At 36.8% G+C, this 16,771-nt stretch overlaps 1 protein-coding gene across 1 annotated transcript in view; it reads left to right on the top strand.

Moving 5' to 3' along the window:
* ift172 (intraflagellar transport 172) overlaps window positions 1–16,771 on the top strand; it is a 36,580-nt gene that overhangs the window by 513 nt on the left and 19,296 nt on the right. The window contains 20 exon segments of the mRNA XM_052096562.1: window positions 329–472; window positions 629–741; window positions 847–1,230; window positions 4,314–4,401; window positions 4,515–4,751; window positions 5,430–5,494; window positions 5,610–5,733; window positions 6,102–6,197; window positions 6,391–6,552; window positions 7,410–7,463; window positions 7,625–7,728; window positions 8,204–8,289; window positions 10,010–10,122; window positions 11,398–11,491; window positions 11,494–11,575; window positions 11,720–11,827; window positions 13,471–13,555; window positions 14,135–14,227; window positions 14,319–14,396; window positions 14,604–14,852. Of these exon segments, the coding sequence (XP_051952522.1) occupies window positions 4,746–4,751; window positions 5,430–5,494; window positions 5,610–5,733; window positions 6,102–6,197; window positions 6,391–6,552; window positions 7,410–7,463; window positions 7,625–7,728; window positions 8,204–8,289; window positions 10,010–10,122; window positions 11,398–11,491; window positions 11,494–11,575; window positions 11,720–11,827; window positions 13,471–13,555; window positions 14,135–14,227; window positions 14,319–14,396; window positions 14,604–14,852 (1,599 nt within the window). The 5' untranslated portion in view covers window positions 329–472; window positions 629–741; window positions 847–1,230; window positions 4,314–4,401; window positions 4,515–4,745.

Here is a 16,771-nt window from a genome sequence, read left to right as displayed (position 1 = left end):
TATGATCTTTTCCTCAGACGGCAAAGAAGTATTACAGAAGATCACGATTGCTTGCTCTGTTCTAAATGGTGAAATTAAGCTACTCTTATGATCAGATTGAATGTCTGATCATAACTTGCAAACTGCACTATTTATGCCAATATTTAACTTTATAGTCCAGGAATAGTGTAATATTTTAAGCAGCTAATGTTGTTGTTGTGGTGAGCTTTTAATATGAGCTGTTAACCTTGGATGCACAGATATCACACAGATATCATACAAAACATAACAATGGTGAAAATCAAAATACATTGACTAAAGTGTGGTTTCTTTAATGGCTTTTCTTAAGGATGGAGCTGCTAAAGTCACCTGTATGGCCTGGGCTCTAAACAATTTAAAGTTTGCAGTTTGCACTATTGATAGAGTGGTTATTCTATATGATGAGCAGGGAGAGAAAAGAGACTGATTCACTACAAAGCCTGCTGACCTCAAAGTGAGTTATCAAAGCATTTCTGCATTATATTTGTTTTTTTAAATAAATTACAAACAAAAAAGTAAACAAACAAGTATATAAAAGCTATACCTAATTTCTTAGTACATCAGGAAAGTGTTTTAAAATATGAAGTAACAGCATTTTTATTTGTTGCAGTATGGAAAGAAAACATATGTGGTCAAGTCCATGGCATTTTCCCCCGATTCAACAAAAATAGCAGTTGCCCAAACAGACAACATCATATTTTTTTACAAAATTGGAGAAGAATGGTAAGTATCTCAGAATAGTATTAATTATGTACTTAATTTGTGCATTTTCAAATATAATATACAGTACTGTGCAAAAGTCTAATGCAGAGTTTACACGATTTTAAGGCTGATTTTCGCACGCTGACAATTTTGTGGCGATCGGCCACAAAAGCCTGAAATCATTGGCAAATCGGAGCTCACTCTTGTGAGTAACGATCGCAATTGTTTTGACTGAATACAACTGCAGCGTTGACCTACAGCCAATGAGAGAGCAAGAAACGGGGCACGGGAAGTTTCAGTGGGAGGAGTCCTGATGTACCTGAAACAGAACATCAACTAGCATGGCTACGGTATCAAGAAAGTCTCATTGGACCAAAGAAATGGAGGAAAAATGTGTGGAACTTTGGCAGGAGCACCAGTGCATATTTGATGTTTCATCTAAACTGTACCACAACCGGGTAGAGAAAGAGAAGAGTTGGAGAGAAATGGCCAATTCTCTTGGATAGGCAGGTAAGCAAATAGGTAGATTTTTCAGTAGGAGTTACGTTTTCATATTGTAACCAATAAAATATATGATTAAAAACATACACATCATATTCTGAAATGCATAACATATGATCGTGCATTTGTTTTCGTATCTAGTATCACTTCTCGCGTGTATTCTGTTGTGAAATGTAATTTGGAGTCCAGGCAGAGTCGTCTGGGATTCTTCAATAGTGAAATGTTTTGTAATGTGTTCACCCCTGTCGCCAATTCGTCGTGTAATGTGAAAACACTACGACTTCCATGACAAGGCATACAGTTGTAAATATGAACGGTACTACGATCCGACGTCTTTGAAAGTCGTGTAGGAGACATTAGTCACATAAGATGTTTCACAAAAGGATTTGTCTTAGGATGGTTATTTTTATCTTCAGCTTTAGTGTGTCAATAGGAAATATAAAAGTTAGACTCCCAAACATTCCTTTTGCAAATAGAAAAGATTAAATAGAAGAACAGGGAGCCCTGCAACAGATGTCATGGCCCCCACAAAGCCCCCAATGAACATCGTGTCAGTCTGAGATTACATAAAGAGACAGAAGCAACTGAGACATCCTAAAACGATAGAAGAACTGTGGCGAATACTCCAAGAGCTTGGAACATTATATCTGCCAACAACCAAGATAAACTTTGTCCAGCTGTACCTAGGAGAATTGATGCTGTTAAAGGCAAAGGTGGTCACGCCGAATATTGATTTAGCTTTTTTATGTTTACTGGACTTTGTATGACATTAAGTGATAAATGAAAACAATTCATGTCATTATTTTTGGAGACATTCTCGCTATGCAACATTTTTCACAAGTGCCTAAAACTTTTGCACAGTACTGTATGTATTTACAATATTGCTGATCATTAAACAATGACTTGCCTTCTACACAAGAGAAAGGATGTGTGATACCACAACTATGGTGAATGCAACAATCAGCCATTGATTTGATATGTTTTCTATTCCAGGGGTGATAAAAAAGTTATTTGCAAAACATTTATACAATCAGTAAGTGTTTTGATGAGAAATACACTCACTGAGCACTTTATTATGAACACTATGGTCCTAATAATGTGAATGTTCTGCTTTTGTTGATCATCCACCTCAAGGTTTGAGGTGTTGTGCATTCGAAGATGCTATTTTGCTCAATACAATTGCACAGAGTGGTTATCTGATTTACCGTAGACTTTCTGTCAGCTCGAACCAGTCTGGGCCTCATTTCCCAAAAGCATTGTAAGCCTAAGTAGATTGTAGAATCCAACTTATGATTCATCTTGTTTTGCGGCCCATTTCACAAAAGCATCATAAATTAAGTAGTACTTGAAAACGCTTGTAGATTTATGAGTACTCTGGAGTACTCTTACAGTGCAAAGAGCATCATGAGCAACTAGATTTATGCAGACACTTGCAGGAGAAATGCGAAATTACACCCGATACAATTTAAATACCTATATCTACACTTTATGCTAAAACTTTCATATCAGGATACCTACGTATTATTTATTTTTATTTTAACAGACAAGTATAAGAATAATAATAATGAAATGCATAAAATAGATAGTCTATATAAATAGATGAATATATTAATTAGTAAACAAAGTTATTTGTGTGGACTTGTTGGTAACAGCAAAGTGGTGGCATGATTGATGCAACTGTATAAATTAAAATCAGAGAGTGAATAAAAAAGTCAATAACTGCTTGAATATCATCATTATATATTGGCTATCAATTTTTGGGAGTAAAGAGCAGACCTCCGCTTTATTGGTGAATGTCCCTGAAGTGCATCTTCTAAACGTCTCCTTATTTTGCACTGTGTGATAACAGAGTGAAACTCGTAATGTTCAATTAATGCGTGTAATAAGAAGGATCATACAAATGGCACCCACTGTCTTCACTAATCCTGGAAGTTGTCATATCAAGTTGGGTGCAGATTGTGTAAAAGAAACAGATTGTTCTGCACAAAATGATTGTAAAACAATATATAAATATGTACTTAATTAGGTTGAATATTTCAGAAAATATTTTTAAACAAATATTAGCGAGGTAAATTACAAATGATTGTAAAGTTACGCACAAATATAAAGAAGTTTCAATGAAGAGCAGCACTATACAGTCACATTTCAGCACTGTCACACAGACAGCGACTCTCTGAAGTAGCACTTAAAGCGTATCCTTGCTTGTTCATGCTAAGTGCACTTTTGGGAAACGAATGTAAAAAATAACGAATGTTATTAGAATTGCTTTTAGAAAACGCTCTTAACCGCTAAGATCAATCGTTATTGAGAAACGAGGCCCTGTCCATTCTCCGTTGGCCTCTCTCATGAACAAGGCATTTCAGTCTGCAGAACTGCCACTTACTGGATGTTTTTTGTTTTTGCCACCATTTAGTAAATTCTAGATATTGTTGTGTGTGAAAATCCCAGGAGATCAGCAGTTACAGAAATACTCAAACAAGCCCATCTGGCACCAACAATCATACCGTATTGAAATGACCGAGATCACATTTTCCCCCATTCTGATGGATGATGTGAACATTAACTGAAGCTGCTGACCCATATCTGCACTGCTGCGATTGACTGATTAGATAATCGCATGAATAAGAAGCTGTACAGGTGTTGCTAATAAAGTGTTCAGTGAGTATATAATATTAGTCATCCATCTCACAAATGTCAAAAGGCATATGTGATGTATGTTGCATGCATTAAATGTTTTGTTGTTCTCTAGAGTGCTGTAATGTATGGTTTGGCTGACAGAGCATACAATACTATTTGGGCTGACAGAAGGAAAATTAAGTGTGCTGCATTTTCAATGCTTTAGACCTGAATCTGAATTGTTTATTTTTTTTGGCAAATGCAGGTTCGTCAAGCTAATACAAAAACAAGCAAGTCCTCTCCGATCTATGGAACAGACTCCTACGTTGTCTCATTGACCTCAAAATATGTATGCCGTATTTATTTGAATCGTTCCCCGATGCTCGTTCCCCTGTCAAACTAAATGTATTACTGTATTGTGGTTAATTCAGCATCACAACTCTTTTCACAACATTTTATTATCTCCCTTATTTCAGTGTCTCAGGGAAAGGAATCCTTTCTGGTCATGCAGATGGAATGGTTGTTCGGTACTTCTTTGATGATGAAGGATCTGGAGAATCTCAAGTAAAGAACTACTGTATTTTATTCAAATGCATTTATAACATAACATACAATATTATATTTGCAAGCAGTTGCATTACTTATAATTCAGTTTATTTTGTTATAAAACATTAAAGGACAAACTGTTGACTCATGCATGCCCTCCGTATGCCCTGGCATGGGGTACCAACAGCATTATTGTGGCTGGATGTGATAAGAAGATCGTAGCCTATGGGAGAGAGGGCCACATCCTTCAGACATTTGACTATAGCCGAGATCGTTCTGAAAAGGAATTCACTGTGGCAGCAGCTAGCCCCAGTGGTCAGTCCATAGTCGTAGGAAGCTTTGACAGCTAAGAGAGTTTTTGAATGGAGGTAATAAAAAACAAAACATTCTGCCCCAAAGATTTAGGTTTCAGTTGAAAGACAAAGGTCATCATACTAATTCAAAATTATTATTATTGAAACTTATGTGCCTCATTTCATTTACATTTTCTTTTTAACTATTCCCTCCTTTTCTTTAAAAAAGCAAAATTCGAAATTACAGTGATGCACTTACAATGGAAGTGAATGTGGCCAATTTTTGGATGGTTTAAAGACAGAAATGTGAAGCTTACAATTTTACAAAAGCACACATTAATTCTTCTGTTAAAACTCATGTATTATTTAAGGTGTAAATTTGTTTAAATCATCATTTATAGGGTTTTAGGGTTTGTTGATCATCAAGGCAATGAAGTTGTAAAATTGGCTATAGCTTTACACAGACTGTTATCATACTAAAATCATGTTAACACGCATATTATTAATGTATTGTGGCTATAATTTTGAAACAGTGAGTATTTTAATGTTTACAGATTGGCCCCCATTAATTTCCATTGTAAGTGCCTCGCTGGAACCCAGATGTTTTTTGTTTTTAAGAAAAAGGAGGAGAAAGTCCAAATAAATTGTTTTGGCAATCAGTATTATGCAACAAATGCTATCGATTGAGCTAAACTTGTGTTGAACCTGGAATCCATCCATCCATCCATCGTCAACCGCTTATCCTGTGTACAGGGTCGCGGGGGGCTGGAGCCTATCCCAGCTAACATTGGGCGAAAGGCGGGGGACACCCTGGACAGGTCGCCAGTCCATCACAGTGAACCTGGAATATTCTTTTAAAATTGCAGTATGTTTAGGGCAATTTTAGCCATGCATCACAATTTCATCGAATCATATCAAATTATTTTTCTTTAGGTTGCGAGTTTTCAACTGGAGTCCTCGAAATAGCAACTGGGATGAAGCTTCTCCCAAAGAGATTCCAAACTTGTACACTATCACAGCTCTAGCCTGGAAGAAAGATGGCTCTCGGCTCTCTGTGGTCAGTTTGGATGACCAAATCAATAAAGACTTGAGAACTTTAAAAGTCTTCGAGAGCTTCTTTATTCTGTTCAAGGGTTTTCTCTTCTAACAATGAATTATCCTGAATCTTGTTTGCATATACGTACAAATGCTTTCTAACAGGGTCTAGATGCAGAAATGCAGATAAAACATTTAAAATGTCCTTTTAGTTGTGGACTTTTGTTCTTGTAAATTTCACTTGTCAAAAGGCATTCTGTTTTCTTTTGAAGGTCTTCTTCATTGTAAAATGCTGTAGTAATTATGGCTTTTATTGTTATTATTTTTATTTGTTTTGTTGCTAAAAATATGTCTTTTCAAAAATAATTTGAATTGATCTCTGAATTGCAGGGCATATTGTGTGGAGTAGTCGAGCTCTTTGACTGCTGCCTGCGCAGGAGTATTTACAAGAACAAGTTTGTGATGACATATGTAGGGCTTAGTCAGGTGAGCTTTACTTGAAGAGATTTAAAATAGTGCACTGTTTCTATTTTATTGAGTAGCTTTACAGTCTTTCCAAATAAATGTATTGTTATTAGGCTCATATTTTTAATCCTATTTGCATCCTACAAACATTAACTGGAACTACCATACCATTAGGTTTCCAGTCACTGTCACTTTGTTTCATAAACTCTCTCAGGTGATAGTGAAACATTTTTCCACTGGAACAAGAGTGGTGTTTTAGTCTCAGTATGGCTGTGAGATAGATGAGGTGAAGGTCATGGGAAAGGATTGATATCTGGTGGCTCAGACCTCTGACACCCTTCTGCTGGGAGATCTGGTGTCCAACAATCTGAGTGAAGTAGGACTGACGCTTTGCTATTTTTTTTAGTTTATGTTGCATTTTGATATAGTTATTTCAGCTTGGTATTTATCAGCTGACTTTCTTGAATCAATTTTTTATCTTTCAGTCTGCTTTAAAGGTGCACTCAGTAATTGTTATCGTTGTATCATCCTGGACTGGATGCAGCATCATCATTTAAAATAAGTAGTTTTCAGTTAAAGATGCCATTGTAAAAATTCACTATTCACAATCAGCCATGATTAATTAAATCTATGAGTGAATGTGTCAAATAACAGGACAGTTACTGAGATTACCCTAAAAGTATTCGGCTGGTCATGCGATTCTAACATGGCAGCCTCCATGTGCAGACCCTCTCCATGTAGAATAAAACAGCTTTTATAAGGTTACTGATATGACTTGAGTCTTCATTTTAATGAGTGGTCATAATTTCCTACATATATTGCAAAATTACAATTAATGACTTCAGGAGTTAAACGTTTTTTCACTGAATGCACCTTTAAGATCTTCATTTAGATTGAAATGTATTTTGTCCATCAGAAATCTGTTCTTTATAAGTTGTTGGGAAGTTTTTGCTGATTTTTTAGTAGTTTAAGTGAATGCCTCCATGGGTTGGGCAAAGGATTTAAAATGTCTAATTAAAAGTTCAAGGGCTGTCATGGTTCATTGTGTTAATCCATGTTTAATTGAGTTTCCAAAGTGCCCTTACTAGAGTTAGAAGAAAGTTCAGTGTGACAAACAGGATAGCTGTCTATGGTCTCTCTCCCCATGCCTCTTTCTGTGTAATGTAGTGGAAAGCAAAAGTTGATGACCATGTCATACTCCAATAAACAACATCTCTCTCTCTCTCATTACAGGTGGCGTGGCAGGGCTCTTGGGGAAATGACATTTTTTTCTTTGAAAATGAAACGGTAGTCTTATTTGTTTGCATCTTTTTGTTTCATTAAGTTGCTTAAATCATTTACGAGAATGGTACGAAGGGAAAACAACTGGGTTTAATAAATCATGTTGCCCTAGCTGAAATAATTCAAGTCTGTACTAACTAATTGTAAATTGCTTTATTTCCGAGTAGGTATGCATGATCTTCAATGCTGGAGAGATGGCGCGGGTGGAATATGGAAATAATGAAATCCTGGGATCTGTTCAGACAGAGTTTATGAACCCTCACCTCATCAGGTTTGCCTTACATTGTCTCTCTCTCTCTCTCTCTCTCTCTCTCTCTCTCTCTCTCTCTATATATATATATATATTTTATTATATATATTTGTATTATTCATTTATTGTTATTTCTATTATTATTAAGATTAATATATTATTACCCAATATAATTTTTTGCCACCTACAATGCCATCAAACTCATAAGGACATTGATAAAATCCTGTCCTACACTGTAAAGACTGAAGTCATATCTAAGACTGACTACTAGATGGCAGAATTTAGCTTATATTTAACGTTTGACCTAGTAATGTCCATTTGCTATGACAACTGCTATTGCTTGTCATACTGCTGGCTCTTAGTCATCAAAAATCAGCATTCATGTATAAAGCCTGTCAGGTGCTGTCAGATTGCACTGCTTGGTTCCTCATGATGGAGCACTGACAGGTCCCACGGCACTCACAGGTAGTGTTTACTCATGTGTTTGTGTTCGCAGTGTGCGTCTGAATGAGAGAAGGCAGAGGGGTGTGGAGGACAACGAAAAGTTGGCCTACCTGATAGACATCAAAACTATTGCTATCGGTAAGTCTTCACCCATAACTGCTGGTATGGGGTGATCTCTGCTTTAATAAAGCAGTGATAACGGTTATTAAATAATTATGACTGTTAGAAGATAATAAGATGAGAGGACAATAAACAAGGTCTTTAAATTACTCTTGAAGACTTAGTGTATTTGAGTGTCATAATTAGTGGCTAGAATTTAAACATTTTTGACCAAACACATATTTTCCTGCTCTTATAGCTAAAGATAGGTTATATGACTGACATATGGGACTCAAGATTTTTTTAGTTGTTAAGTCCAGAGTTAAATCAAAAGTATTATTTTATTAGACATTGTGAATTTCAATACGTAGGATTTTTAGCCTGAAAAGAAGAAAAAATCTCTTAGAAAATATTATTTTGTTTCTTTTTTCATGATTTATATGGGTATGCATTGATAATATCACTACAGCACCAATATTGTAAATGGAATGCTTGCTTCTTTCGATAAATTATTTCCAGACAAATATATTCCCTGATATCTTATAAGGTTTGGAACCTCTGATTTAGCTTCTGATTTAGTGTGCAGTATTTCAATGAAATTCAAAATACACACAATAGGATTAAATCATATTTACCAATTAAGAATAGTCTTTGCCTAACTGTTTTTATTAACAGCTCATTGCCTGTCTATGCAAGCTTAATGAAATTACATCATCAGTGGTCATGATTACAATATTGTCATTTAAGCTCTACATGAGACAACTTTTTTACATGACCCATTATTTGAGGCACAGTATGTTGAGATGACGTTAAGTCAGTTAGGACGTTACCTTTCAATTAGACGGTGACCCCACTGTTCATCGTCACAGCGCTCTCATTCATCAGGCCACGGTGCGCCATCTGCCATAGTTCTGACCACTTTCTGTGCTAATTAAGTCCAGGCATGCTCCCTCTGTCCTGCGTGCCTTTTTCCTTCAGGTGATGAAAATGAGAAACAACTTTCATCCAATTTATTTTCCTCTGAAAGACAAAAGAGTCCTTTTCCACCTCACTGCTCCGTGTGCTTAAAGCCTGTTCTGAAAGTGCAAATTGAAAATTGTTTTCCTTTTTTCCCCCTTCATAAGTGATGCTTCCCATCAGAGTAGTTATTTGTGAACAAAGAGTCAGAGATGCAGAGAAGCATCAGAGAACGTGATTCATGAAAGACTTGTTGATTTTCTTTTTGTTAAATTGCAGATATTTGGGGTCTGAATGAAAGGAAATGCCTGCATGTCTTTTTGTGTGTCATGTTTGTGTGAATGGTAATGTTCATGGCAGTAAATAGATCTCCAAAAAGTGTTATATTAACTTATTACAGAATTTTATGGTGGAAAATACTTTATTTGTTCTGCTTACTGTAGTTTTAAAACATTGTCTGAAGGTCTCTTACCATTTAAAAAAAACTTCTAGAATGGAGTAAATGACATGAAGTAGATCGGGCAAAATTGTGCTGCAGTGTGACATGCTATACTGCATTTATACCTATTTTAAATACATTTTGATTACCAGGGCAAAAGGGTGAAAATAAAATTTAAAACCAATTACAGCTCCTAAAACATACACTTTTACTTAAGTCTTTGAACCAAATTTTAAACAAAATTATTGATGTTTATTAACTACCCAATGCTTAATTGCTGATCTTGGATCACTAGAAAAGAATCAATAGCTGGTATTTGATACATTCGTATCCTATGATCCATCTCTCTTCCTGTTTTCTTAGTGGACCTGGTCGGCGGGTATAATCTGGGCTCCATAAACCACAACTCCAAGATTGACTGGCTGGAGCTGAATGAAAAGGGTCAAAAACTGCTTTTAAGGGACAAGAAACTCAGGGTAAGGGGTAAACATTGCTGTTAAAGGTTTAACCCTTTAAGTTCAGATGTAACCTCAGAAATAATTGTCAAAATATCAATAACTGGTCTTAACCAACATACAATAGGTATAGTTAGAAAGCTTAGAAGCTCTACTTTACAACATGTGTAGGCAATATGACCAAATCTGAACAATTGCTTTGAAATATGCAGACAAATAGGGTGCTGATTATTATTATTATTAGATAATTCACACAAAGCACAGTGTTACATATGGCCACCAGGAGTTGGCACCAATTCATGACACAGACTCAATGATGCAGACTCATTTAGTCAAATGGTAGTTATTCTGTGAAATCATGTTGCATGCTATGAAAACCTTTAGTCATTGTCGTGTTTCCATTTGTAATTAGGTCTTATGTACAATTATTATATTTTATTTGTTTGGAGAGGCTTTTGGACACTAGGATAAATTAGTTTTGTAATGCTATAACTTTTGATTGCTTTGTTGTATCAACACAAACATTTTCTCAGTTATAGTTGACATGATTGGGAACAAAACACCTTATTTACACCCATATATATATATGTGTGTCAAATAAAAAAAAATAAGAAAAAAATACATTTTTGGCTCCAGTTTTATTTTTAAGCAGTTTCTTAGGCTGAGAATCTCAGAATTTATCATAATCTATATAATTATTTTTATACCCATGTCTCCCAATTTGGAATGCCCAATTCCCACTACTTAGTTGGTCCTCGTGGTGGCGCGGTTGCTCACTTCAATCCGGGTAGTGGAGGACAAGTCTCAGTTGGTTCCACTTCTGACACTATCAATCCACACATTTTATCACGTGGCTCGCTGTGCACGACACCGCGGAGACTCCGCATGTGAAGGCTCTTGCTACTCTCCTCGACCACGAGGAGGTTACCCCATGTGACTACCCTCCCTAGCAACCGGGCCAATATGGTTACTTAGGAGACCTGGCTGGAGTCACTCAGAATGCCCTGGATTCGAACTCTCGACTCCAGGGGTGGTTGTCCGCATCAATACTCGCTGAGCTACCCAGGCCCCCATAATTTATATCATTAAAAAAAACAGAAATCTTTTCTTTACAGTGCTACCAAACCCTTGACACTCCTTGTTTAGTTTTTTTTTGTCAAGTTATAAGCCTTTAATTTTGAGTATGGCACTGAAACTAATCTTTAAAGACACCCTCAGAGCTTAAAGGGTTAATATCAATCATAAAATCAGAAAGATTTGTCACTTCCTCCCTTCTGTGTCTTTCTCCATGTTCAGCTCCACCTATATGACATCGACAGCACCACGAAGAGCACCATGTTGACTTTCTGTCCTTACGTCCAGTGGGTACCAGGCAGTGATGTAGTTGTGGCTCAGGGGTTAATTCTGTCTCCTACACTCTGGATGAAGGACTGATCGAGTTTGGAATGTCCATTGATGATGGAGACTATTACAGGTACCAGTACTATCTACAACAAGGCCTCAAATAGCCCTAATGAAGAAGTGCATTGTTTGATTGAGTATAGATTTGAACCTAGGCTGCTTAAATTATGTAAGTATAATCATTTAAAACTGATCTTGGTTGTATGTGTGTGCACAGGGCCACAGCATTCCTGGAAACCCTGGAGCTGTCTGCAGAGTCAGAGGCCATGCGGAAGACTCTGAGTAAACTTACCCTCGGGGCACAACAGCTCCACATCGCTGAGAGGTCAGACAAGCAAGATCACCTACCTTTTATGACATAGTCCCCTGAATCATGTATCTAACCCTGAAGACAAGGAACCAGTACAACAGATTTAATATTGACAGAAATATAATAGTTTGTGCCATCTTGAAATTAAAGATTATTTTTTGCATACAATGTGGAATCTAATACTCTTTGGACACTTAAGCCACTTTTAAAAATGCATAAATGTCATTGCATTAGATGATAAAATATCAAACCAAGTGGAATTTATTTGAAAGAAAGCATAAGCTACTTTTTCAACCGAAACATCCAAACGGGGGTACATATAATAAAAAAAAGTATGATGTGACTTTAAAGTTTTTGCTTTGTTCAGTTTAGAAAGGAACCAAAAGTTGTCCTTAAGACACAACATTAAATATAATTTTATTAAAGGACAGAATCTTCAATGAATCCTGCATTTAGCCATGAATGTTTAATGCATGTCAGAAGCATTAGAATGCTGCTGTTATGAACAGCTGTCTGGTACACTTAAAATTCTAAAATGTGTACTCCGATAAGATCCAGCCTAAAGTCAAATGTGTGTAATATGTTGCAAACAGAAAAACCCTTTACCTGAGATGGAAAAAGCATGTGAGGGAGGATAAAAGCACCACAGGTCCTTTTGAAAAGGCTTCCTGTAGCTTTAGTAAGCAGCGGGTATGTTTAGAGTTTTCCTATAACTGTATAAGCATTTTTTTAATAATCTTGAAACCAGAATTTAAATGAGTGGGGCTTAATAATACAGGGTGGGTTTGTTATGTAAAGCCTTATCTGTTACTTTAGAGAGAGCATGAACCATATTGTCTGTCTGATCATGGCTCATCTTTCCTATCCATACTGAATGCCCTGATCTGTTGCAGCAATTGTGAAATTATACTGCTGTTTGTATTTGACATTATTGGTTTAAAGGTGCATTCACTCTAGAATTGTGCTTCATTCACTTCCATTCATACATATGCCAAAGTGTGTGAGTGGAAATGTCAGCACATGTGAACGTTTTGTGTCTCGTTCAAGTTTGGATATCTCTGATCTGTGAATTTGTAAGGTGTAAAGATGCATGTGTAACGGTAGCTAGCTGGGACGTGATAGCTGTGCAGTATGTAAACCTCAGTCTCCTAGTTTTAAGAGACACACTTGTGACAGAGACTAAAGGCCATAGCTTTTATAGCCTCCTTGCTAGATCCATGCCGGGGATCGCTGGTTGGAATCCTGCTCGTGGCGGGTCGAGTAGAACCGGTGACACTGGTACTGTGAACCAGATGGGGGTGAGTTTAAAGGTAGCCAGCTTGTATGTGATAACTGTGCAGTGTGTAAACCTCTCTCTCCTTGTCTTAAGAGACGCACTATTGTCCGAGGCTAGAGGGCATGGCTTTTATAGCGTCCTTGCTAGATCCGTGCCGGGGATTGCTGGTTCGAATCCTGCTCTGGGTGGGTCGAGTAGGACCAGTTACACGTGACCAATAGAAGATAAGAACATCAGAAATTGACCCCTTTGCTGAAAACAAAAAAATACAAACTTCAAAACGGCATGATTTGCAGGGTTGTGATAACAAGTGGACTAGATCATTTATTTAAACTTTTTGAATAGTGTTACTTCACTCTACCCTGTTGGTGATTTTCTGCAGGTGTTTTGCAGCACTTGGTAATGTGTCCAAAGCCAAATTCCTGAATGAGACCAACAAGATTGCAGATACCAACTCAAAAGAATATGTATGTAGAGCAGACAAACAGAGCTTTTTGAATGTAGCATGAAGTTCTGTCAGTTTTTATGGGTGGTTCAAGCCAATATAATAATTAATTTCAATGATGGCTAAATTAGCTAAAAACTATATAAAAACATAAAAAGTTTTTATCCATTTAATAAAGCTGTTATTAGATTTTGGAACTGACACAAGGTGGAATTAAGGGGGCGTTTACGCCAAGTGTTTTCTTGCATTAAAAAAAGCTAGACAGAATGCAGGTGTCTCAAAACACGTTTTTAAAAGTTATTTTAACTTATAAGGCATCTTAAATAAGTGTCTTACACTTGTGCGCCACAGAAAATATCAGCAAGATGCAGCACAATGATCAAAGATGTCCATCTAGTGCATGTTTACATAGAAAAACAATTACAAAACAGAGCAGCCAGACGCAAGAAACTGGTTCTGTGTCGGCAATTGAAAAGTTTACAAAAAACGGCCAATATATTGGCCTGACCAATATATCTTTCTATCTCACTAGTCTCTCATTTAATGTTTGTACTCTAGAATGTACATATTTTAAAATCCAGTATTATTTACTCTCCTTTAGGGTGGTGATGGCACAGACCACTACCCAGTAAAGGCAAGGCTGGCAATGCTGGATAAGAACTTTAAGCTCGCAGAGATGCATTACATGGAACAGGTAACGAATAGTTTATTGTGCTTTAATACCTGTAACCGAGACACCTGATTATCTCGATTGCTGTGAGTAATATTGCTGTGTAACCCTATAGAATGCGGTGGATGAAGTGATGGAAATGTACCAGGAGCTCCACATGTGGGATGAATCTATTGCCATTGCAGAGGAGAAGGTAACATCAGTTTGAAATGCGGCAAGCATATTTATAACCTCTAATCAAGTGTATATGTAAAAAGTTTATTATTTAAATTGTGCATCAACAATTATGAGCATCAACAGTTATAAATATATGCGTAATTATTATGCTTAGTGCATCAGTTATTTGATCAGATTGTGAAATCTTAAACTTTTACAAATAATATGTAGTTATCCCATAAAGGGCCATCTGGAGTTGGACAATTTGAGACGCAGTTACTATTCCTTCTTAATGGAGACCAGTCAGAATGAGAAAGCTGGCGAGGTGAAAGAAAGTGAAGGTGACTTCACAGATGCCATTAACCTCAACCTGAAAGCAGGACTCTCTGTTAAAGCTGCCTGGCTGGCCATGAGCAGAGATGAGCTCTTATTAAATCATGACATCAACAACCGCATCACTTCCGCTCTCATTCAAGGAGAGTTCTATGAGAGGGTGAGTTTTACCTGAACTTAAATTCAGAACTGTATATTGTGCATGAAAAATACACAAAGAGAGTGTCTGGCATGGCAAGATGGTTGTTGTTAAGATCCATCCATTTACTGCTTTATCAGCCAAGACTAGCAAGAACTTCCATGCTTTTGTTTACATAGAAATCTTGTTTTGTGAAGTTTGTGCTTAAAACAAGAAAATTTTTTAAAATAAGACATGAGAATCATTTTGGTGTTTAAACCATTTAAAACTAGTATACCGGTTTTATTTATCTTTACCTGATATATATATATATATATACTGCTTCTCTCATGTGCATGTGCATTTGCTCTCTCTCTCTCTCTCTCTCTCTCTCTCCTTCTCTCCCTCCATGCACTCTTGTGTGTGTGAGCGAGAGATTGCTATCACAAGTGCTTGAAAGTTATCCATGATTTTTTTAACAGATAATTCCAAATGTTCTCCATCATTTTCATAAATGAAAAGAAAGAAAACCATTTGAAACTAGCACATGAGTTTTCATTTAATCCATTTTCATGTGATATATGCCGCTCCTCTATCTCTCTCCACGTGCTTGTGTTTGAGGGAGAGCAAAAGAGCACTTTCATCAGACTCCCATCAGAGGGTCGTTGTCCTAATCACAGTGACTCCAAAAATCATATGTCTTATGTGTAAAAAAAGATGCTGAAAAAGAGGTATTGGAGTTATTATCTATCACTTTTACTTAGCCCAGCAACAACACAGGATAAAGCAATCAAACGAACGTTGAACTCTGTCTGACGTGCAAAAAAACCCCCAAAACAATCAATTAATTTATGGCCAGATTTCCCACTCCTTGAATGCCCAGAACATTATGCATAAACTTAATTTTTTTTTAAACAAAAATAGGGGCATCTCTACTGCAAAGCAAGAAACAAATACTTAGAATTAAATGCAGTGTAGTAGTTGGATCAAACAAAAATCAACTGGCCAAGATGGTCAGCTTATCATGGTTTTAAAGCTAGTTGACCAAGGAAGTCATGCTGGCTAAGCTAGTTAAATGTGCAGTATGTAAAATTCAGAAACACTTGTTATTAATGACACCTGTGAACTGCAGCCAGCTACCTATTTCTCATGCTCGACCAAAACAATGATGTAAAGTACTAAGAGGCTGAAGGTGATTCGCCAGCATCATGCTGGCAGATGAGGTAGTATAATTAAAATTATTGTTTTCCTACAAACTTTGAGACATAACTAAAACTACTTATCAGCTAACACAGCATACTGATACACACATACAGCAACATACTACCAAAGTATACCAGACAGTTTACTGTTGCACTGCAGTTATGTTGCTCTATTGTATATTTTGTATGTCTTATGTTGTACTATGAATAAGAAACAAGCGTATTTGCTTAAATTTATCCTGGATACTTGACGTTTAGTATAAAGAGAAGATCTTTGCAATTCGTCAGTGTTAGAAGGTAAGATCAAGTTAGCTGAAATTACACAGATCAATCCTTATGACAACATATTTCACATGCTTTGCAGTTGTTAGCTTACCTGTCCATTAAGAAGATTGCCAATTCATGGTCAGTTTTTATCCCCAAAATCAAACGAAGGTCCCTCCAGGAATCAAATGCCATGCCAATGTTCACTCTAGTTTTCGCTTGACCATGATCCCGTTCCCGCTTAGCCAGACTGGATTCAGTAGATAAATATTTTTGGGCTTACTTTTTGTGTAGGAGTCAGTGTTGTGCTGGGACCCGGCTGTTTGCTAGATTACACTGCTAATATAACATTACCTAGTGTTGCAGTTTGTTGTCGCTGTTGAGTAGTGGAAGCACCGAGGCAAGGCTTTTGGGAGCGTGCATAAACGTCACATCCTTTGAATTTTCCTGGCAAAAGCGACCAGCTCCCTTCGCATGTAAATCAGTCTACAGGCT

Source organism: Xyrauchen texanus, chromosome 28 (genome assembly GCF_025860055.1).
Source record: "Xyrauchen texanus isolate HMW12.3.18 chromosome 28, RBS_HiC_50CHRs, whole genome shotgun sequence".
Classification (NCBI taxonomy): Eukaryota; Metazoa; Chordata; class Actinopteri; order Cypriniformes; family Catostomidae; genus Xyrauchen; species Xyrauchen texanus.
Note: the sequence above shows the minus strand (reverse complement) of the source record. Positions and strands in the feature narration are given on the sequence as shown.